The sequence below is a fragment of the Vipera ursinii genome (genome assembly GCF_947247035.1).
Source record: "Vipera ursinii genome assembly, chromosome: 2".
Taxonomy (NCBI): domain Eukaryota; kingdom Metazoa; phylum Chordata; class Lepidosauria; order Squamata; family Viperidae; genus Vipera; species Vipera ursinii.
Window position 1 is genome coordinate 1230606 of NC_139513.1, and position 19638 is coordinate 1250243.

The 19638-nt window shown below is 42.1% G+C and overlaps 1 protein-coding gene across 1 annotated transcript in view; it reads left to right on the plus strand.

Annotated features, from left to right (window-relative positions):
* Positions 1 to 234: 234 nt before the first annotated feature.
* LOC310633211 (vomeronasal type-2 receptor 26-like) overlaps positions 235 to 19638 on the plus strand; it is a gene marked incomplete at both ends in the record, with an annotated part of 48294 nt that continues 28890 nt past the window's right edge. The window contains one exon of the mRNA XM_083350896.1: positions 235 to 246. Coding sequence (XP_083207022.1) covers positions 235 to 246 — 12 coding nt within the window. The remainder of the gene's footprint in view (positions 247 to 19638) is intronic.

Sequence of the window (19638 nt, forward strand, 5' to 3'; positions counted from 1 at the left end):
GGGCTGTGAATATCACTTGGGATTTTAAAGGTTAAATGTTAACACTATAACTAATATCAAAAGATAAAATTTAATAACAGGACATGGATATATTTCATTGAAATTGGACTGGTAATTTTTTTCTTTAATTGACCATGCTATTCTTAGAAATTTGTTAGTTTAAACACGTTGCATTGAACATTAAGGGAAATAGAGAAGGATGTGATGATAACGTAACCACAAACCATCTCTGGGATGGCCAATACGGTACGTCTGTACAGAGAATTTGAAACTTTTAAAGGATCTACTTTGGATTCAGGGTCCATGGCTATCCAGCATGGCAACATTGACAAGAGGAGAGAAGCCATTGCTGTGCCTGGCTCTGTTCTTGCAAGCCCATACAGGTGGCCTCCAACTCCCTAAAATTGGGCTGACGTTTTGTTGCTGGTTGTGCTGCAGACAGGTGACAAGAAATTCCCCTTCCTGACAAGAAGAATGGGTTTCAAGTCCTCATGAAGGCAACTGGGGGGATGGGGCAATGAAGCATGGGTCCTGGAGAGCCAGGAATGGCAGAGGGAGGGCGCTCTGGAAGAGAAAAGGGAAGGCAGAGCCCCCAACCCAATCCAGTCAGGGCAGCCTTGGGTGTGATCAGAAACCTCTCTTCTGAGGGAGGGGCCTGTTCAGCATCACTAACATCACAATCAGCATTGTCAACACAGAGCAAAAATTGTATTTTCTTGCTTCCTTCCTTCTTTCTATTCTTTAACTCTCAAAGTAAGTTACAGATTTTGAACCAACCTAGAACTAAGGAGAAATTTCCTGACAAAACAATTAATCAGTGGAACGGCTTGTCTCCAGAGGTTGTGGAGAGAGAGAAGCCAAATGCAGCTGATTCCATCTGTCTCTGCCCAAAGTCTCCCCTGGAGGATTCGGCCAAAGAGCAGAGCTGAAACTTTGAGGATAATAATAATAATAATTCTCCCTCTCACCAGAGATCCCCGGCTAAATCAACTAGTTCTTGGACTCAGAGTTTGTTGGGCACTTCTCTGGAGAGAAATGAAAGGGGAACAATCCCCATAGGATTCAAAATGATAGGGCAGAGCTAGAATTAAATCAGTCAGCAAGAATTGAGAGGTTGGAAAGCTCCATGCTTGAAATTAGCCCCAGAGGGAAGACACGGCACCTGTGGCTGAAGAAAAAGAAATCTGACATTTGTTGGCATAATAGCGGTTAAAGAGAAAACCCCGGGGACTACTTCATGCCTGAACATGTCACAGAACTGGAATAGCTTCCTACTGACTTAAAAACAAAGTTTACTTTATTGTGAAAGTTAATGCTGAAGGACACCAATATAAAAAGACTGATGCAATAGTGTGACCAGGATAAAAATAAATTAAAAAAATCTTCTATTTAAATACTAGTCATCAGGACTTGACACAGTTTTTTTAAAAAATCACACACCTGCACAGAGAATGAGAAAGAGAGAGAGAGAATGAGAGAGAGAGAGAAAGAGAAATGAGACAAATAAAGGAAGGAAGAAAGGGAAGGGAAGGACCCATGTTCCACTGCAGCTCCCTTCCACACATGGGGCACTGAGGGGGGAAAAGCAAAGCCCAGACTTGTCACGTTGCCCATAGAAAAGGCTCAGCAAGGAGGAGGGGAACTGGGGGAACCCTTCACACACACACACATTCTGGGAAGAGACTAACATGGATTTTCAGGGGAAAATGCAGCCAAGGGGGGGGGGGTTGTGAAGCTCTGGTTCTTCTTCGTGTGTTTCCAGGAAAGGCTCCTGGTGGGGAGAAGCCACACAGGGCCTTTGTCTCCAAAGGGGGATCTGGCTTTGCTGGGGAGGGAAAGGCGAGGGGGGTCTCCCTGGAGGGACCCTCTGGGGCTCTGGGGAAATATCCTTATTGGATATTTTCTTGTCCCCCCCTTGTCTTTGCTCATTCAAACTCTTCTCCATGAGTCTGATTGGTGGTGTTCTGTTCCAGTCTATGACCGGCCCTGTTTGAATGTCAGGGACAACCCCTTTTTATAATCAACAGGCTGGAAAAAAACCCAAGCAAATTTATTTCCAAAGAGTTCAAACAAAAGTGAAATGAACAGTTGAAACAAGACTTAAACCAAAAGGTTAAACAAGAGTTAAACAAGAACAACAGACCAGGACTCTAGCAGAAGATCTTCAAATGGTTGCTTTCAACAACCAGCACCTCCCACACCTACTCCTTTTATCAGCAGTCCCAAGGCGTGGCTTCTCATTGCCTTCTCCCAAGTTGCCTCATTGCCTTCCTTTGTTCTGCTCTGCTAGATTGCCTCCTGCTCCTAGCATCCCTGAACAAAGCCAGCTGTGGATCGTCTTCTTCCAATCCCTCATGCTCACACAGCTGAGTCTGAGGAGGAACAAGACAGGAGGGCCTGGCTGAGAGTTCTGCAGTGCATCAGAACCTTCCTCTGACACCAAAGGCTCTCCAAACCCCTCCTCCTCCTCCTCTTCAGAATCATCAGACTCAGCTGCCGAAATGACAGGCTGATGCTGAATCACAACAGGAACTGATGGCCATACATAACGGTTGTGTGGCGGCCTTAATTGGCCCAGACAGGAGCACATGACCATCGATAGTCTCCACTAACATGGGTGGTTCTACCGGGCACTGGGGAACAGCCCATTTGGCCACAAATGCTGAGTCCATAAAATTTGTGGTGGCCCCAGTCAGTTTAGGCATGGACTGGAATCCTCTTCAGCTTGCCGGGGAGGATCAGACATGCCTCCAATATCAGATGCTGTGGAGGTCCACAGGTAGCATCGGAAAGACATTGCTGTTTTAAACCAGCCTGCTACCGGCCTTGCAATAAGGCAAACCCCTGTTCAAACAGTAGAGACTGGAGAGCGTCTGAGGCTGGAAAGCGTCTGCCAAGATTTATTACAACAGAACAAGAAACAAAACACTGGAACTTGAATCGTTTACGTTTACGTTTTATTTAATTTATATACCGCCCTTCTCCCTGGGGACTCAGGGCGGTTCACAGGGCATATAAATAAAAATACAATACTATACAAAAGTTAAAACAAAGATTAAATCAGTGCCCAATTAAAAAAACAATAATGCAATCTAAAATGACAATTTAAAACCCAGCTCCCCCATCAGGCCAGACCGGCCAATTCAAACAAATGGGTCTTCAGACCACGACGGAAAGTTCGGAGGTCCGATGCCGTCCGGAGCTCCACCGGCAGTTGGTTCCACAAAGCCGGGGCACCCACAGAGAAGGCTCTCCCCCTGGGGGCCGCCAGTCGGCATTCCCTGACCGGAGGCACCCTGAGGAGGCCCTCTCTGTGGGAACGCACAGGGCGGAGGGGAGTTGAAGCCGGCAGCAGGTGGTCCCCGAGGTACCCCGGACCCATGCCATGTAGGGACTTAAAGATCATAACCAAGACCTTGAACCTCACCCGGAAGACAACTGGTAACCAATGCAGCTCGCGGAGCAAAGGTGTAACATGGGAGTACCGAGAAACTCCCAAGACAACTCTCGCGGCCGCATTCTGTACCAGTTGGAGCCTCCGAGTGGTCTTCAAGGGAAGCCCCATGTAGAGAGCATTACAGTAGTCAAGGCGAGAGGTCACGAGCGCATGAGTGACCGTGCACAGGGCATCCTGGTCCAGATAGGGCCGCAACTGGCGCACCAGGCGAACCTGGGCAAAAGCCCCCCTAGTCACGGCCACTACATGATCTTCTAGGGTAAGCTGTGAATCTAGGAGGACTCCCAAGTTGCGAGCCCTATCCACGGGGGGTAAGAGCTCACCCCCCATAGAAAGAGATGGAACATTTTGAATGTCCCGGGATGCCAGAATGCACAGCCACTCAGTCTTGTCAGGGTTGAGCTGAAGTCTGTTCCTCCCCATCCAGACCCGAACCGCCTCCAGGCAACGGGACATCACAGCGAGGGCATCACTGGGGTGGTTTGGGGTCGAAAAGAAAAGTTGGGTATCATCGGCATATTGATGATACCCAACTCCAAAACCACGAATGATCTCACCCAGCGGTTTCATGTAGATGTTGAACAGGAGAGGCGAGAGAACCGACCCCTGAGGAACTCCACAAACGAGAGACCTAGGGGCCGATCTCTGCCCCCCTTCCAACACCGACTGCGAACGTCCCAGGAGATAGGAGGAGAACCACCGAAGAACCGTGCCTCCCACTCCCAATCCCCTGAGACACCGCAGCAAGATACCATGGTCGATGGTATCGAAAGCCGCCGAGAGGTCTAATAGGACTAGGACAGAGGAATATCCCCTGTCCCAAACCCTCCAGAGATCATTCACCAGAGCGACCAATGCCGTCTCCGTGCTGTACCCGGGCCTGAAACCCGATTGGGTTTCAGGGAGTCTCCCGATACTCCCATGTTACACCCCTGCTCCGCGAGCTGCATTGGTTCCCAGTTGTCTTCCGGGTGAGATTCAAGGTGCTGGTAATGACCTACAAAGCCCTTCATGGCATGGGTCCGGAATACCTCAGGGAGCACCTGCGGCCGGCATCAACTTCCCTCCGCCCAGTGCGCTCCCACAGAGAGGGCATCCTCAGGGTGCCACCGGTCAAAGAATGTCGACTGGTGGCCCCCAGGGGGAGGGCGTTCTCTGTGGGCGCGTCGGATTTATGGAACCATCTTCCGGTTGAGCTCCGGATGGCGCCCGACCTTCGCTCCTTCCGGTGCGATCTAAAGACTTACCTGTTTGAACAAGCCGGCCTGGCCTGATGGGTGATGGGTTTGGGTTTTATTGTTTTTTATGTATTTTAACTTAACTTATTGTTATAGTTTTTGGGCATCTTGTTTAATCTTTTTTAACTTTTGTATTCTTGTTTTTTAACATGTATTACCCTGTTCACCACCCTGACTCCTTCGGGAGAAGGGCGGTATACAAATATAATAAAATAAATAAATAAATAAATAAATAAATAAATAAATAAATAAATAAATAAATCACGAACGTAGATATGTCGCAAAGTGGCCCAACAACTAGCAGCAGACACCTCACCACGAATATGGGCAAACTGCTGGTCATTCAGTGTAAATCCAATTATACATAGAGCTTTTTCATTGTCACGGTTAAAGTTACAAAGGCACTGAATAAAGTGGCTTATGACCATTTTTCACTTATGACCATTGCAGCAAAACCAGGGATCATGTGCCTCTCTCCTTCTCATTCCCATCTCCTTCCTTCCTTCCCCCTCCCCTCCTTCCTTGCCTGCCACCCTTTCTCATTCCCATCTCCTTCCTTCTTCTCATTGTCCCTTCCTTCCTTCCTTCCTTCCTTCCTTCCTTCCTTCCTTCCTTCCTTCCTTCCTTCCTTCCTTCCTTCCTTCCTTCCTTCCTTCCCTCCCCCTCTGTGCCCAGGAAGTGTGAATGAAGGGAGCAGAAAGAGCTTGGAGCAAAGGGGGGGGAGGGACGGGAAGTGTGAATGAACACTTTCTGCTCTGTACATTCCCCCCCATTCACTCCAAGCTCTCTCTGCCCTCCAGGCTCTTTCTCCTCTGTACATTTGCACATTCCCCCATTCGCTCCAAGCTCTCTCTGCCCTCCAGGCTCTTTCTTGTATGGGGGAAGGGTGAGTGCTGGGCCAGAGAGCCTGGATGGACAGCAGCAATGAGGGAAAGCCGGGCCATCTCCTTGCCACCACTCGGTGGCCATGGGGGGTGGGTTCTGGGCATGGCCCACAATACGGTGATTAGCCGCCTGCCATGGCAGGGGGAGAGAAGATTGTTGCCCCAAGCTGCCTCACAGATCGCCATGCCATGACACCAAATTCCATAACTCTTTGTGACCTTCCCTAGAAGCCTCTGGAGGCAAGAGACTCCATTGAAGGACAGCAGAAGTCACTTTCATTTCTCTTGAACTATCTCCATCCAGCATGACCTTCTGGACATGTCCTAACAGGAAGGACTAAGACCACTACAGAACACTGCCCCAGGGGGTCTATCTGTGACTTTTCCCTAACATGCTTTTTTCCAGCTACCCCTCCTTACATGGAAGAAGTTTATTTATTTTATTACATTTATATACCGCCCTTTCCCGAGGGACTCAGGGCAGTTTACAGGGTAATTAAAAACCCAAAATACAAAAGTTAAAAACCAAGTTTAAAAAAGATTAAATTTATCCCTGTATAAAAAAAACCCCAATTAAAATAAATTAATCCTCAGCCTGGGCCAGAGAGCTCGAAGAGCCAGGTCTTCAGGCCCCGGCGGAATGAACGGAGGTTGGGGGCAGTCCTCAGCTGGTTCCAAAGGGCAGGCGCCCCCACTGAGAAGGCTCTGTCTCTGGGTGTTACCCGCCGGCAATCTCTTACCAGTGGCACCCTGAGCAGACCCTCCCTGTGGGAGCGCACCGGACGAAGGGAACTTGATGCCGGCAGCAGGTGTTCCCTCAGATATCCCAGACCCAAGCCATTTAGGGCTTTATAGGTCATCACCAGCACCTTGAAAGTTCAGGGTCCCAAGAGCAGAAGCTCCTTCTCACTGCAATCATCACCATCCGTATCTCTCTCAGACCTCTTCTCCTGTGTCTCCAGTGACTGCCTTTGATGTCAACATGAGACTGAAGCAACATGGAAGGGATCTTGCATCAGAAAAGGATAAATATCACAGCTTATGCTTTTTGTGGCTCACATTACAGGACAGACAGGAGATGCGCTCTTGAATATATTTTCTCTCTCTTTCGGGGGAATCTTGGTTTCTGTGTCTGAATCAGGAAAGCCACTGGATATTCCACCCTGTCAAAGCCCTTTGAATTCTAATTCTTTTTTTAGAAAGAGGAAGGAGATTGATCCCACCCCATGAATTATGGACCTCCTGCTTCTTCTTCTGATGCTGCTGGTGTCCCAGCCAATCTGTGGGAAGCTGAGGATGAAGTGCCCGCTGAATTTGGACCACCAGGATGGAGAAAAGCCATGGAGCTACTATAGGCCAGGAGATCTTCTCATTGGTATAGTCATCTCACCATCAAAAATAGTACCTGCAACATTACCTTTCAACAAGATTCCTTCTAGTCAGATTCGGCTGTAAGTCATGCGATGGAGTTTCATTCCTTTCATTTGCAGTTCTAACACTCTTCTTTTCTTCTTCTTGTTTTACTTGCTCTTATATTGCATTTCAATATAATTTTTTTAAATCATTTTGACTAACAAAGCCTTTCCCTTTTGCCTTATTTTCTGAGAGTAGAAACATGAGGCAAATGAAACCTGAAAGAAGTTCACATTATTTTCCTCTCTCTGTTCAATCCTAAATTCATGACTGGAATACTGACTTTTCTTCAAAGTAATGATTGAAATGTCCTAATTTCCTCTGCCCAACCATTCCTATATTTTTTATAACTGATTGATATGCAATGTCTGATTTTTAAAGGAATAGAAGAAAAATAATTGTATGTTTCTGATTTGTTAAATCTTTTTGAGGACTATCTTCAACACTAACATTATTAAAGTTTGATGGGTGACTATCATTTGCCTCTGGTTTTGGATCAATATTGGATAATGTTTCAGTTAGTTTGTGGAGAAAAAAGATGACTAGATGGAGAAAAAGTATTTTTGCTGTTGTTGCTGTTGATGATGGTAATATTAACATGATCATGGTTTTACATTAGTTCATCCTATGGAAAGCAATTCATACTACTCATGATTTTCAATATTGAAGTGGTTAGCAAAATTCCGCGGCTCCTGCACAATCTCACACTTGGCTACAACATCCAGGACAACTATGATAACACCCTCGGCACTTCAGATGCCTTGCTGGACATGCTCTCTACTGGAGAAGCCAATGTTCCCAACTACAGCTGTGGAAGGAAGGACAAGCTTTTGGCTCTTGTTGATGGAGCTATCAGAGACAGCTCCATCCAGATGTCAACATTAGCAGGCACCTACAAAGTCCCACAGGTTTGTGTTTGTCCTTCCCTTTCTGTAATGTTAGTGGAGTGTTGGTGTGTAAGTGATAGATCCAACTGTGTCTTCTCTAGGTAATTCAATATTATTTTGAATAATAATGATGATCAGTCTATACTTCGAAAGGAACTTTACTCCATTCCAAGAAATGGTGTCAAATTAATAACACCTATCTTATTGCAAAAGCCTCCTTGTGTAAACCAGCCCATTTCCTCTCTGTTTCAGAAAACTTTCATAAAATGTACATGCAGGGCTGCAGATCCCCCTGTTGTAGAAAGAAGAGACTCACGCAAGCTCTTCAGGAAAGGAAAGATTTATTGCACAGGTTCAGAAGGCTTAAACAAAGCAAAGGGTCTGAACCCCGAAGGGCTCATGAACAGACATATTTATACACCTCTAATTCCTAGTTATACATTGTTATACATCGTTCCTTATATGGTTACATCCTGCACATTCTTATCAGACAACAGTTTACAGAAGAAAATTACATGAAGTACGTGTAGTTTCACAGACAGGATATGGCTATCCCAATCAACATCTACCTTAAGGAAAAGACTATGTTTGCTTAAACCATCTTTGTACACTTCCTCTTTACCCCTAAGGTTTTTTTGTAGGAAGACTATGCTCACCGCAACATCACTAACATCATCTTGGATGATGAAAGTTTCCTCAGGATCAGGGTGTTTAAGAACTGGTTCTGCTGCAAATAATCTTTTCACCGTGGCATTTGTAAGTCTTATAAATAAATATTGGGATATGCAATCTGGAGGAAGCAAGAATCAAAAGAGACCTGTCTTTTCATGACATCATCCCAGTTGCTTAGAGGCTTCTGCTGCACACTTGTGAAGATGAGGAGAGGCTGTATGTCCAGTCAAAGGATCTTCTGTACAATAGGAATGTGCAGTACTGATTTTTTTTACATGGTCTTAGTTAAAATAATGATATCCTTAATCATGAACAAATCTCAGATTTTTAAACAGAGTCCAACGGGATTATCTTTCCTACTGATGATAAAACATATATGTATTATGAACCTTTAGGAGACACTAACATTAACCAACCATTTTATCAAAAATCTACAAATATGTTAGGCAACGTATCAACTATTTTTTGCCCTAAAATTCTCATGGTCAGATTCATAATAAAAGGTTTGAAGAGCAATATGGCCTCTGGAGAGGAATTTCTACCAGCTGAACAATTCAAGAAATATCCCGACTGGTGGGGCCCTCCATTGACAGATACTTTTATACATATAAATAATATCCGCCAAGCCCATTTGGGTCAAAGATGGCAATTGTAATTCCTATATATATATAAAGGGACTAAAAGGGACCCTAGCAATTCCAGGCCCATTTCTCTAACAGATGTTGCTGTTGTTGATAGCTGCGAAGTCGTGTCCGACCCATCACGACCCTATGGACAGCATTCTTCCAGGCCTTCCTGTCCTCTACCACTCTAACAGATATTGTGAATAAAATATATGCAAATGTCCACTTGAAAAGAATTGACAGCAGGTGGATGAAAAGTGTATTCCTTGTAGAAGGACCAGCAGTCTTTAGGCAAATGTGATCCACTATTGAGAATTCTTTTGTCTTGAACCATCTAAGTATAAAAATGTCAGTCAGAGGAGATAATGGTTTGCTGCCTTTATAGCATTTGACACAGTAAACAAAGAAATATTATGGAAGAAATTACCCTTAAAATGGAGCTCATGCCCTTAAAATAACTGCCCTTAAAATGGAGCTCATGACGTTAATGGAGATTTTCAAAAAGAGGCTTGACATTCATTTTGTCAGGATCTCTTGCTATGAGCAGGGGGTTGGACTAGAAAACCTCCATGGTCCCTTCCATCCCATTTTTTTTCATTTGTTTGAGAGTGTGTTTGGGGCTCAATGGAGCCATGAGAAGTAAGATTGATATGTAGCAGAAGGTAAGACAAAGGTGTTGCCAATATGACATTTGGGTTGCATGTGCTGTTAAGAAGACTTGGCTCCTATTCTCATAATAATTATCTGATTATGGATGAGTCAAAGTCAAAAGTGATGGTCTTTGGAAAATGACAGCATTGCCATATAGGGCTAATAGATAAGGAGGCAACAGAGCAAGTTCACACCTTTCCTTACCTGGGGGAACTTTTATCTGTGACTGGATCTGGGATCCCTCAACATCAAAGGAAGGCACAAGTGAATGCATTGTTAATTTTTTTAAAACAAAATCATAGTTATGCAGCTTCCTTAGACTGAATTATTAAATACAAAATGCTAACGTTACTATTATGCACTTATATTGAGCTGAAATTTGGGATTTAATTTATATCACTACTAGAACAAATCCGATCGCATCATCTGAGAAGTATCTTGAGGGTGGATAAAAGGACTTCAGCTGCTGCCCTCAGGGCAGAATTGGGAATTTATACAATTTATAAAATTGGAGTCATATAATAATAATGATGATGATGATGGTGTTAATATAAATAATAATAAAGTCATCTAGCCCAACACCCTGCTCAGGCAGGAAACCCTATACCTGTGGTGGTGAACCTATGGCACGTGTGCCACAGGTGGCACACAGAGCCCTCTCTGTGGGAAGGTGCACTGTCACCCCAGTCCTAGGCCTTGATTGATTGGAATTGATTGATTGAACTTTTTAGTCTCACCCAGTCTGCAGTTACCACCGCAGCCATGCCCACCCAATGGCCATGCCCACCCAATGGGCCACCAATCCGGGTGGCAAGGCTGCATTGATGGCGGCCGTTTCGGCCGTCAGCCCCACTGTTTTCCATAGAGCTGCCAAAAACAGCGACGATCAGCTGTTTGGCGGCTCGGAAACCCGCTCCTCGGGAGAAGAGGAGGGGGTGAGCGCTTAGGCAGGGGTAGAGCTCCCCTAGATCGCCAGAGTTAAACTCTGGTGGTTGAAGGGTGTGAGCCCCCCTGAAGCCTGAGTGTGCTCCGGACTCCGGGATGCCTCTGCTCCAAGGCTTTGGAACAGAGCAGGACGCTGCAACCATCCCTGCCATCGATAGCTAACTGTGGATTACTTGGATGCAGGCAGAGCTGTGCAGGAGAATGCCGTAAAGCAAGTATTTGAACTTTAACTCAGAGTACTTTGTGGAAAAGTTGCAAGCGGTGCGGAAAGTGAAAGTGCACAATAGAATTAAGTGGTGTTAAAATGGCTTCCAAACCAACTAAAGTTCCTAGAAGTGCTGGTGCCTTGCCAGTTCAGCAGTCTTTATTACAGGCTTTGATGCCTCCTCCTGTGGCACCCGCACCCGCACCAGCTTTAACAATAAAAGATTTGCAGGATGCTTTGCAAGAGGCTTTGAAAAAACAATCTCAACAAATAGCTGAACTTATTGAGGAGAAGAATACAGAAATAAGAGCAGACATTTTGGTTGCATTTCAAGGGCTTGTTGTTTGCATTGAGCATCTGGATGAGAGAGTGGAAGAGCTTAGCCAAAATAATATGAGATTAGATGCTAAACTGACGGATGCTGAAACTGTGATGGAAAAGATTGATGATGATTTAATAATGGTACAGTACCACGAAATGCAGTTTGCTGTGAGAATCAGAGGTTTGGAAGAAGATCCTAAGGAAAATTTGAAAAAAGTATTGTCAGAAGCTCTTGAACAGGTTCTGGGGCGTTCAGCAGAACATATTATGGTGGATATAGATAAAATATTTTGTGTTAACTCCTGGATTGCAAGACAAAGGAAGTTACCTAGAGATGTGGTGGTTTATTTTACGAAGAGAGCAATTAGAAATGAGGTTATTCAAGCCTTTTATAATAACAAATTTACAGTTGCAGAGCAAGAAGTTTTAGTTCTGAAAGAGATTCCTCCAAGAATTTTAAGGAAAAGGAAAGAATTTGCTTTTTTGGCAGAAGAATTAAGGAAACAGGATATCCAGTTTAGATGGGAGATCCCAGTAGGCATGGTGGTGATGCACGCAGGCATGAGATATCATCTTAACACAGTTTTACAGGCACGAGATTTTTATGCTAATATTTTGAAGGCAGGCTCTCCACCATCCACGGAATTTAAAAGGAGGAATGGTGAAGGAGAGCGTCAGCCACGAAGGGAGAGTATACAAGGAGCTGAAGGAGTTACTCAGTTGAAAGATGGAGAATCCCAACAAACTACAGGAGTGGATCAGATTCCAGTACCAATGGAAGAGGTTAGAGATCAAAGAATGACACGGGCTGCAACCAGACGAATGAGACAAGAGCAAGAACAACAGAAAGCCATGACTACATCTCAAAAACCTACTTATAGTGAAGCAGTGGGAGGAGCAAAGCCAAAGAGAGTGCAGGTGATTCTGGAAGAGGCGCTCCAAAAGCTTCAGGTCGCAAAAGATGGTGACAAAGCTTCTAACTTGGAATGTTAATGGATTAAATTCTCCACATAAAAGAAAGTATTTCAATATCTAAAACAATTTAAAAATGATGTTATTTGCTTACAGGAAACGCATATTCAAGCAGCTGATCAAAAGTATTTGATAAACTTTAGGCTGGGTACACAGTTTATTGCCTCTGCTCCTGACAAGAAAAATGGAGTTGTTATTTATGTCAAGAATACTTTAACAGCTAGTTTAATTGAAACAGATAAACAAGGAAGATATGTTATAATTGAAGTATTAATAGAAGGCAAGAAAATACTTCTGGTTGGATTATATGCTCCTAACCAACAGCAAGGAGAATTTTATAAATTATTACACAGCAAGATTATTCAGTGGGATTACAAATCTTGTATTCTTATGGGAGACTGGAATGGCGTTTTGGATGTACAAATGGACAAAAGAGGCCTTTTTAGAAGTACGCCAAGTCACGCTAGACTGCCTAAATCATTTTTTGAGATGAAGGATGACTTGGAATTGAGAGATGTTTGGAGAGAAAGGAACTTGCAAGAAAAAGACTTTACTTTTTTCTCTGATAGGCATCCATCTTTATCCAGGATTGATTTTGTATTAATTACTAATGACTTTTTTTCTAGGATTAAGAAGATTAAGATATGTCCAAGAACTATATCTGCTCACAGTCCAGTATGGTTGGAGATAGAAAAAGATAATAGAGACAGACGGTCTTTAGAAAGACTAAATGAAAATTTGTTTAGATATCAGGAAAATGTGGAAGAGTGTAAAAAACAGATGAAAGAATTTTTTAAAATTAATATGCATAAGGGTACTCCTATTGAGATGGTTTGGGATGCAAGTAAAGCTTATATGAGAGGAGTGTTAATATATTTGAATAATAAACATAGACGTAAATTGGAATTTAGGCAGAAAGAATTAGAGGAGGAAATTAAGAGAAAAGAAAAGGCTTTAATTTTGAATCCATCTGATGGGAAGATTAAAGAGGTAATTACTTTACTAAGAGGTCAGTTTGATATGTTGATGGCAGATCAAGTGGCAACTAACGTACGGTATGCTAGACATAACACTTTTTGTAATGCTAATAAACCGGGTAGGTGGTTAGCTTACTTGTTAAGGAAGAAACAAAGGGTATGTAATATAGATAAAATAGAGTACAAGGGTAAAGTGGTGTATCAGCAGAATCTTATTAAAAAGGCCTTTGTTGATTTTTATTCTAAGTTGTATGTTAGAGATAAGATTCGAGATACAGATATAGATAGATACTTGCAGGAAGCTAACATTCCTGTTCTTACACAAGAACAAAGGGAAGGGATGAATCAATTGATAAATGATGGAGAATTTTTTTTAGCAATTAAGCAATTAAAGGTGGTTAAAGCACCGGGAATTGATTGAACTTTTTAGTCTCACCCAGTCTGCAGTTACCACCGCAGCCCTGCCCACCCAATGGCCATGCCCACCCAATGGGCCACACCAACCCAATGAGCCACACCCACCCAGCATCCGACAATACATGAGTGGGTTTTGGGTTGTGTTTTGGGCACTCAGTCTCTAAAAGGTTCACCATCACTGCCCTATACCATTTCAGAGAAATGGCTGTCCAGTCTCTTCTGAAAAATTTCCAATGTTGGAGTATTCGCAGCTTATGGAGACAGGTTGTTCCATGATTAATTGTTCTAACTCTCAGGAAATTTTTCCTTATTTCTAGGTTGCTTCTGTCTTTTGCTAGATTCCATCTGTTGCTTCTTATCCTGCCTGCAGGTGCTTTGGAGAATAGCTTGATTCCCTCTTCTGTTTGGCAGCCTCTGAGATATTGGAACACTGCTATCATGTCACCTCTCGTCCTTCTCTTCATTAAACTAATAAGAGTCTTCAAATGCTAGTAGAAGAAAGAAATTTCATTTAAAACATTCTGTCAGAACCCATATTCTAACGGGGCTCTTTTCTTTCTTTAACTCAAACTGTGTACTCTCTATACTTCTGGGTTCTGCCATGTTCCTGGAGGGACGGGGGAAAAGCACTGTGGGTTATTGCTTTATTTTCCTCTATTGCTACACTGTAATACTTTGCTCTTTCTGCATACTTCATCTGTGAACTATCTCTCCCCTTGATGTCAGCTAGAAAAGGGGGGAGGAGAAAGGAATGCGCCTCCGGCAACTGGTTTATCTCCGCATTCAGAAGGGAAGGTGTGAAGAGCCAACAAAACATCACTGCTAACCTGAGACAGCCCGGCGTAATCTACTCTTTCCCACAATGGACTTAACACCTGGGGATTGGCCTATTTGAACTAACCGGATGTACTATGGGGTGGGGTTTGCTTGGGGCACTTTTAACCTATTGATCTGAGTGGGAAACCCTCAGATCCTGTCTATTATGCCTGCTATCAGCTTCTCCTAATAAAAGTTCCTTTTGGAAGAAACTGCTTCCACGAGTTATGCTTTCTTAGGATGAGGTTTTGAAGTGGGCCCCGATACATTCTTGATTTTATATTAGGAACTATCATCTCCCTGTCTTTTTTGCCACTTGAGAAAAACAAAAAAAAAATGCTGCACAAAGAATCCAAGATGTTCAAAATAGAGAAAAGTAGGGCCATCCTCAGAAAGGTTGGCACACTGAAAGGCATCAACTGCTACAAATGTACCTTCCAAATATTAAGTTAAATCTTCCAAAGTCCTTACAATGAATATATTTGTATTTCTGGAGCTCCAGAAAGAGAAGATGTAACAGATCTATTATTTTGAATGACAATTATTTAAGAAAGAGGGAGATCAATATCTTGGATTGCACTTTAGAGAAGCAATCTATTGGGATTCCAATATTTGAAAAAATGTATTTCCTTTGCGCTCAGAATTCAAAAATTATATATAATAAAGCCCTATTTGGAAGGAAATTGTGGTCCGATTGTGGTAAATTCTGAGGTTATAAAGAAATACCATTTTCATTCTTTATGCTTATTCTATATTACCTTTTTTCTAAATTTGGTTTTTCAATGCAATCTTGTTAATTTTCTGTGTTTTGTATTCTGTATCATGATATGGCCTAATGTCTAATCAACAGGAAATGTTCTAATATGTGCATGAGGAAAAAGTTGGATTAATTAAAAGCTAAAAATTGGGACTTGGTAGGATGCCAAATGTAACACAGAATTCTTCATTGTTTTTTCAGGTCAGTGGAAGAATTGCTTCAGAGGCTCTGAGTGATAAAAGTCAATTCCCTTTTTTCCATCTGATGCTCCCCAAAGAAGGCATCCAGTACCCAGGAATTGTCCAAATTCTCCTCCATTTTGGATGGAGCCTGATTGGTCTCTTTGCTCCAGACACAGAGAAGGGAGTGAATTTCATGAGGACTTTTACTCCTATGCTTGTCAAGAATAGAATTTGTGTTGTTATATCACAACGATTCTCCACGACTGGACATACCCCATTCCTCAGGGATGCCCTCTCTAAGTGGAGACAAGTCAACGTCTTTGTTCACTTCATAGAATTTGATTCCCTTTGGGCCAGAATTCTTCCCTTCCATTTAGCACTTGAAGGTTTGCCAGGACCCATTGAAGGGAAAGTCTGGATCATGACATTGGTTGGAGGTTTTTCAGTTAAAAAGGATAGGCATCTCAAGCACGTCCATAGTATTTGGAGTTTTCCCTTTCAGAAAAAGAGTTGGAAAAACGATAATTCCTATAAATCACCTTTCTTTATGGAACCTGAATTCCAAGCTGAGTTTTTTCACTGTTCTGTTTCAAAACACACCTTTTCTGTCAAAGGCCGTAGAAGATGCACCCAGAAAGCACCAGTGGAGACCCAAGAGAAAAAGAATAGGATGCAGGTCACAAATGCAGCCATTACTTATAGCATCATTAAGATTCTGGTCCACGTCTTAAATGCTGCATCCAAACCCCAGGGGAGAAGAAAGAAGGGTGAAGAAAGGTTGGGGGCTCAAAGGCTGCAGCCGTGGAAGGTATGGGGTCCCAACAAGGATCCATCAAACTAAATTCCTTCTCAGGGTCTTTTGTACTGTCTGGACTTGGTGGTTTAAGATCTTAAGCTTCTGTACAATATCTCCTACTTATCAGAAGAGTGCTGCATTCTCCCTTCAACAACCAAGACCTTTTTTATATTAAAAAAAAGTTCCCAGACTTTTTCTAATTTTAAGTTCCTGTAAACTAGGACAAGAAACAATGGCTGGAAACAGATAAAAGAGAGAAGCAACCTGGAATTAAGGAGAAACTTCCTAACAGTGAGGACAATTAACCAGTGGCGCAGCTTGGCTTCAGAAGTCATGGGCGCTCCATTACTGGAGATTTCTAAAAAGAGACTAGACAGTCACTTGTCTGAGATGGTATAGGTTCTCCTGCTTGAGCGGCGGGCTTCACTAGAAGACCTCCATGGTCCCTTCTAATTCTATTCTATTCTATTCTATTCTATTCTATTCTATTCTATTCTATTCTATTCTATTCTATTCTATTCTATTCTATTCTATTCTATTCTATTCTATTCTATTCTATTCTATTCTATTCTATACTATTCTATTCCATTCCATTCCATTCCATTCCATTCCATTCCATTCCATTCTATTCTATTCTATTCTATTCTATTCTATTCTATTCTATTCTATTCTATTCTATTCTATTCTATTCTATTCTATTCTATTCTATTCTATTCTATTCCAACATGATTCTTCTGCCTCAAGTCTTAAAGCAGCTCCTTTGATCTCTTCCTCCCTTCTTTGTCCATGACTATAGCTGGTGAAAATTTTGCGCAGTGTCTTCTCCAAGTGTGGTTCCTGCAAGAGGACCTGGTATCATTCCACTGCATCATTAATGATATTATCGGCAAATTAATAATACGGTTATTATCGTAACATTAAAATATTACTACTACTTTATTATAATCAGTAACCATTCTATGCATAGAATAATGTGAGAAAAACTACAAATAAAAAATTAATACTGTACAGATTATAGCTGCCATTCATTACATTCACACAATTGTGAATCAAGTCCTGGATGCTAACAATTAGTTAGTTTCCTATTGAATTTTACTGATGCACCTCTCCCTAACAGAAAAACATATTTTTTATTTTCTGGAAGCTGAAAGGCCCTGCCTCAGTTGAATCTCTCAAGAAAGCAGAACTCTTGAAATTGGCATCATATCAAAAGGAACATTTATTGAGAATCAGTGACAGCAAGAGAAGGCAGGCAGAATCTGACATTCCCAGGTAAAATTGTTAGGCTAAACACCATTGTTCAAAGACCAACTGCCCAGTCCATAGGAGCCAATCTAGAGGTGCAAAGAGGTTGTGAGAACTCCAGAGGGAAACTGTGGTAAGATGTTCCCAGGCATTTCTTCCTTGGTGTGGCGAGGCAGATGATCTCTGGCAGCAGAACCAAGTCAACAAAGCAAAGCTAAACACATGACAGGAGACCTCCAAAGGTCCCCCCTTCCATCAGGATGGCAGCATCCTGACAGGGACCTATAGGGACCTGAGAGAAGTTGGGAATTTTTAAAGGAGACCAAAATAACTTTGTTTAAGTGTTATTATAATTTTTGCATCACAAAATCACAATTTATCTACTTCCTTTATTAAAGGAAATATAGAGAAAACAATGAGCAAGGTGTAATTGTTTTTCACAACTCCCCAATTTCATCAGTAATATTAATATTTATTTGAGTACAATTTTTGAGACAGTTGTATCCACTTAATTATCTCATACTATCCAGCACTCAGTAGAATAGATCCCCATTCATCACATCATGAAGCATTTTGCTAATTCTTTCCTAAAAACAACCTATACCACCAGCATTCACACAATCTGTTAAGGAAGTATAACGATGTCAACTTTCCGATGTATGGGCTTTTCAAGTCCTTTATTAGCCTAATACAGTGGCAATTGTTTGCTCAAAGGAAGCTGGAATGTGAAATCTCCACCCCTTGCTCAATATATTTAAACACAATTCTCCACCTTTCTAATTTTGCCATTAATCATATTCTCCAATTAATTTAAAGAATCAGTTTCCCTTCCATGAGAAAACCCTCCAAGGTCTTATCTTCTTAGTTAGAAATGGCCTTGAAAGGTGCAATCCTACTTGTCCCCCCTTCCAACCTTAGACTAAATGTATTAAGGCAATACACAAGTTTAACATATGAAATAGCTACTCCTTCATCTCTTGTCAAGCAATAACTTTCGATGTTAGCAGTGTTGACAAACGATACATGTGAATTGGTTTGGAGGACAAGAGAACGAGATGCAGGAAAGGATCAGATAAGATGGTTTGGGGGGGAGGCAACCCACAGCTGCGTATCAGGCAGAGAAATAAACTCAGAAAAAGTCCTCCCTAAATTTGACTGTCAGAAGAGATGGTGAAAGGTTTGTGCTTCCACACTGCAAGATTTTGTTCATATAGCCTTACAATAAAGTAGAATTACTTCATCTGGTCATTTTCCAATCTCCTCTACCTGAATGAAGATTAGCCTTGCAATTTTCTTCTTAACAAATCCTTGCTTTCTCGTAATCACCCTGTTGTCTGCAAGGAGTTTATGAATATTCTAGTTATTTGTGTATTTTGTTTACTTGAAAGGTGATCTTTGCTAGATTTTTATATATGATTGACAATTTTTGTTAATTATATTTTGTCAATATGCATTTTATCAATATACTACATGATTTAGAAATATTGCTGAATCTTCGTACTTCAGTTTTGAAGATAATGGTAATACTTGTTCTCCCAACTCACAACATTTGCAAGTTAAACCACCATAGAAGAAAGATTCCAATGTAAAAAGTGATAAGAGATAAGAAACCAAGATTTCTGCTTTTAAATTCCTGGATGTTTCCATTCTAGTTCCATCCATTTCTAAAGAAGAGGGAATTGTACAATCTTTCCCTGCTGAAAGTCTACTTGGATCAGAATGGAGATGTAGCAGCAGACCTGAGGATCATTAGTAGATTAGTTCTCCCCAAGGAGGATCCCATCCACAAGCAATTGGGGAGTTTTGAAAGACAAAGAATTACAATCAACCAAGATGCTTTGTCACAGTTAAAGTTGCTCAACAAGGTGGGGAAAATTTTGGTGTCTTTTCTCATTTTTCCAAAGCCATTTCAAGTTGACTAAACCCAGTCAAAAAAGTGGGTAACCTTCGCTGAGAATTGAATGTGTGGAATAAACCTCTATAATTTTCTTAGGCAGATAAGCATGCTTCAGTTCTGTTGACCAAGGCTTCTCTTCTTTTTCTTTTGGAAAAGATTTTATTGGTTTTTATAGGGTTGGGGAGGAGGATGAAGGGGTGGGGATTAGGGTTAGGGTACAGGGAAGGTTGGGGTGAGGGTTGGGTTTTCTCCCAATAACATTCAATATTTGGCAAACAGCATA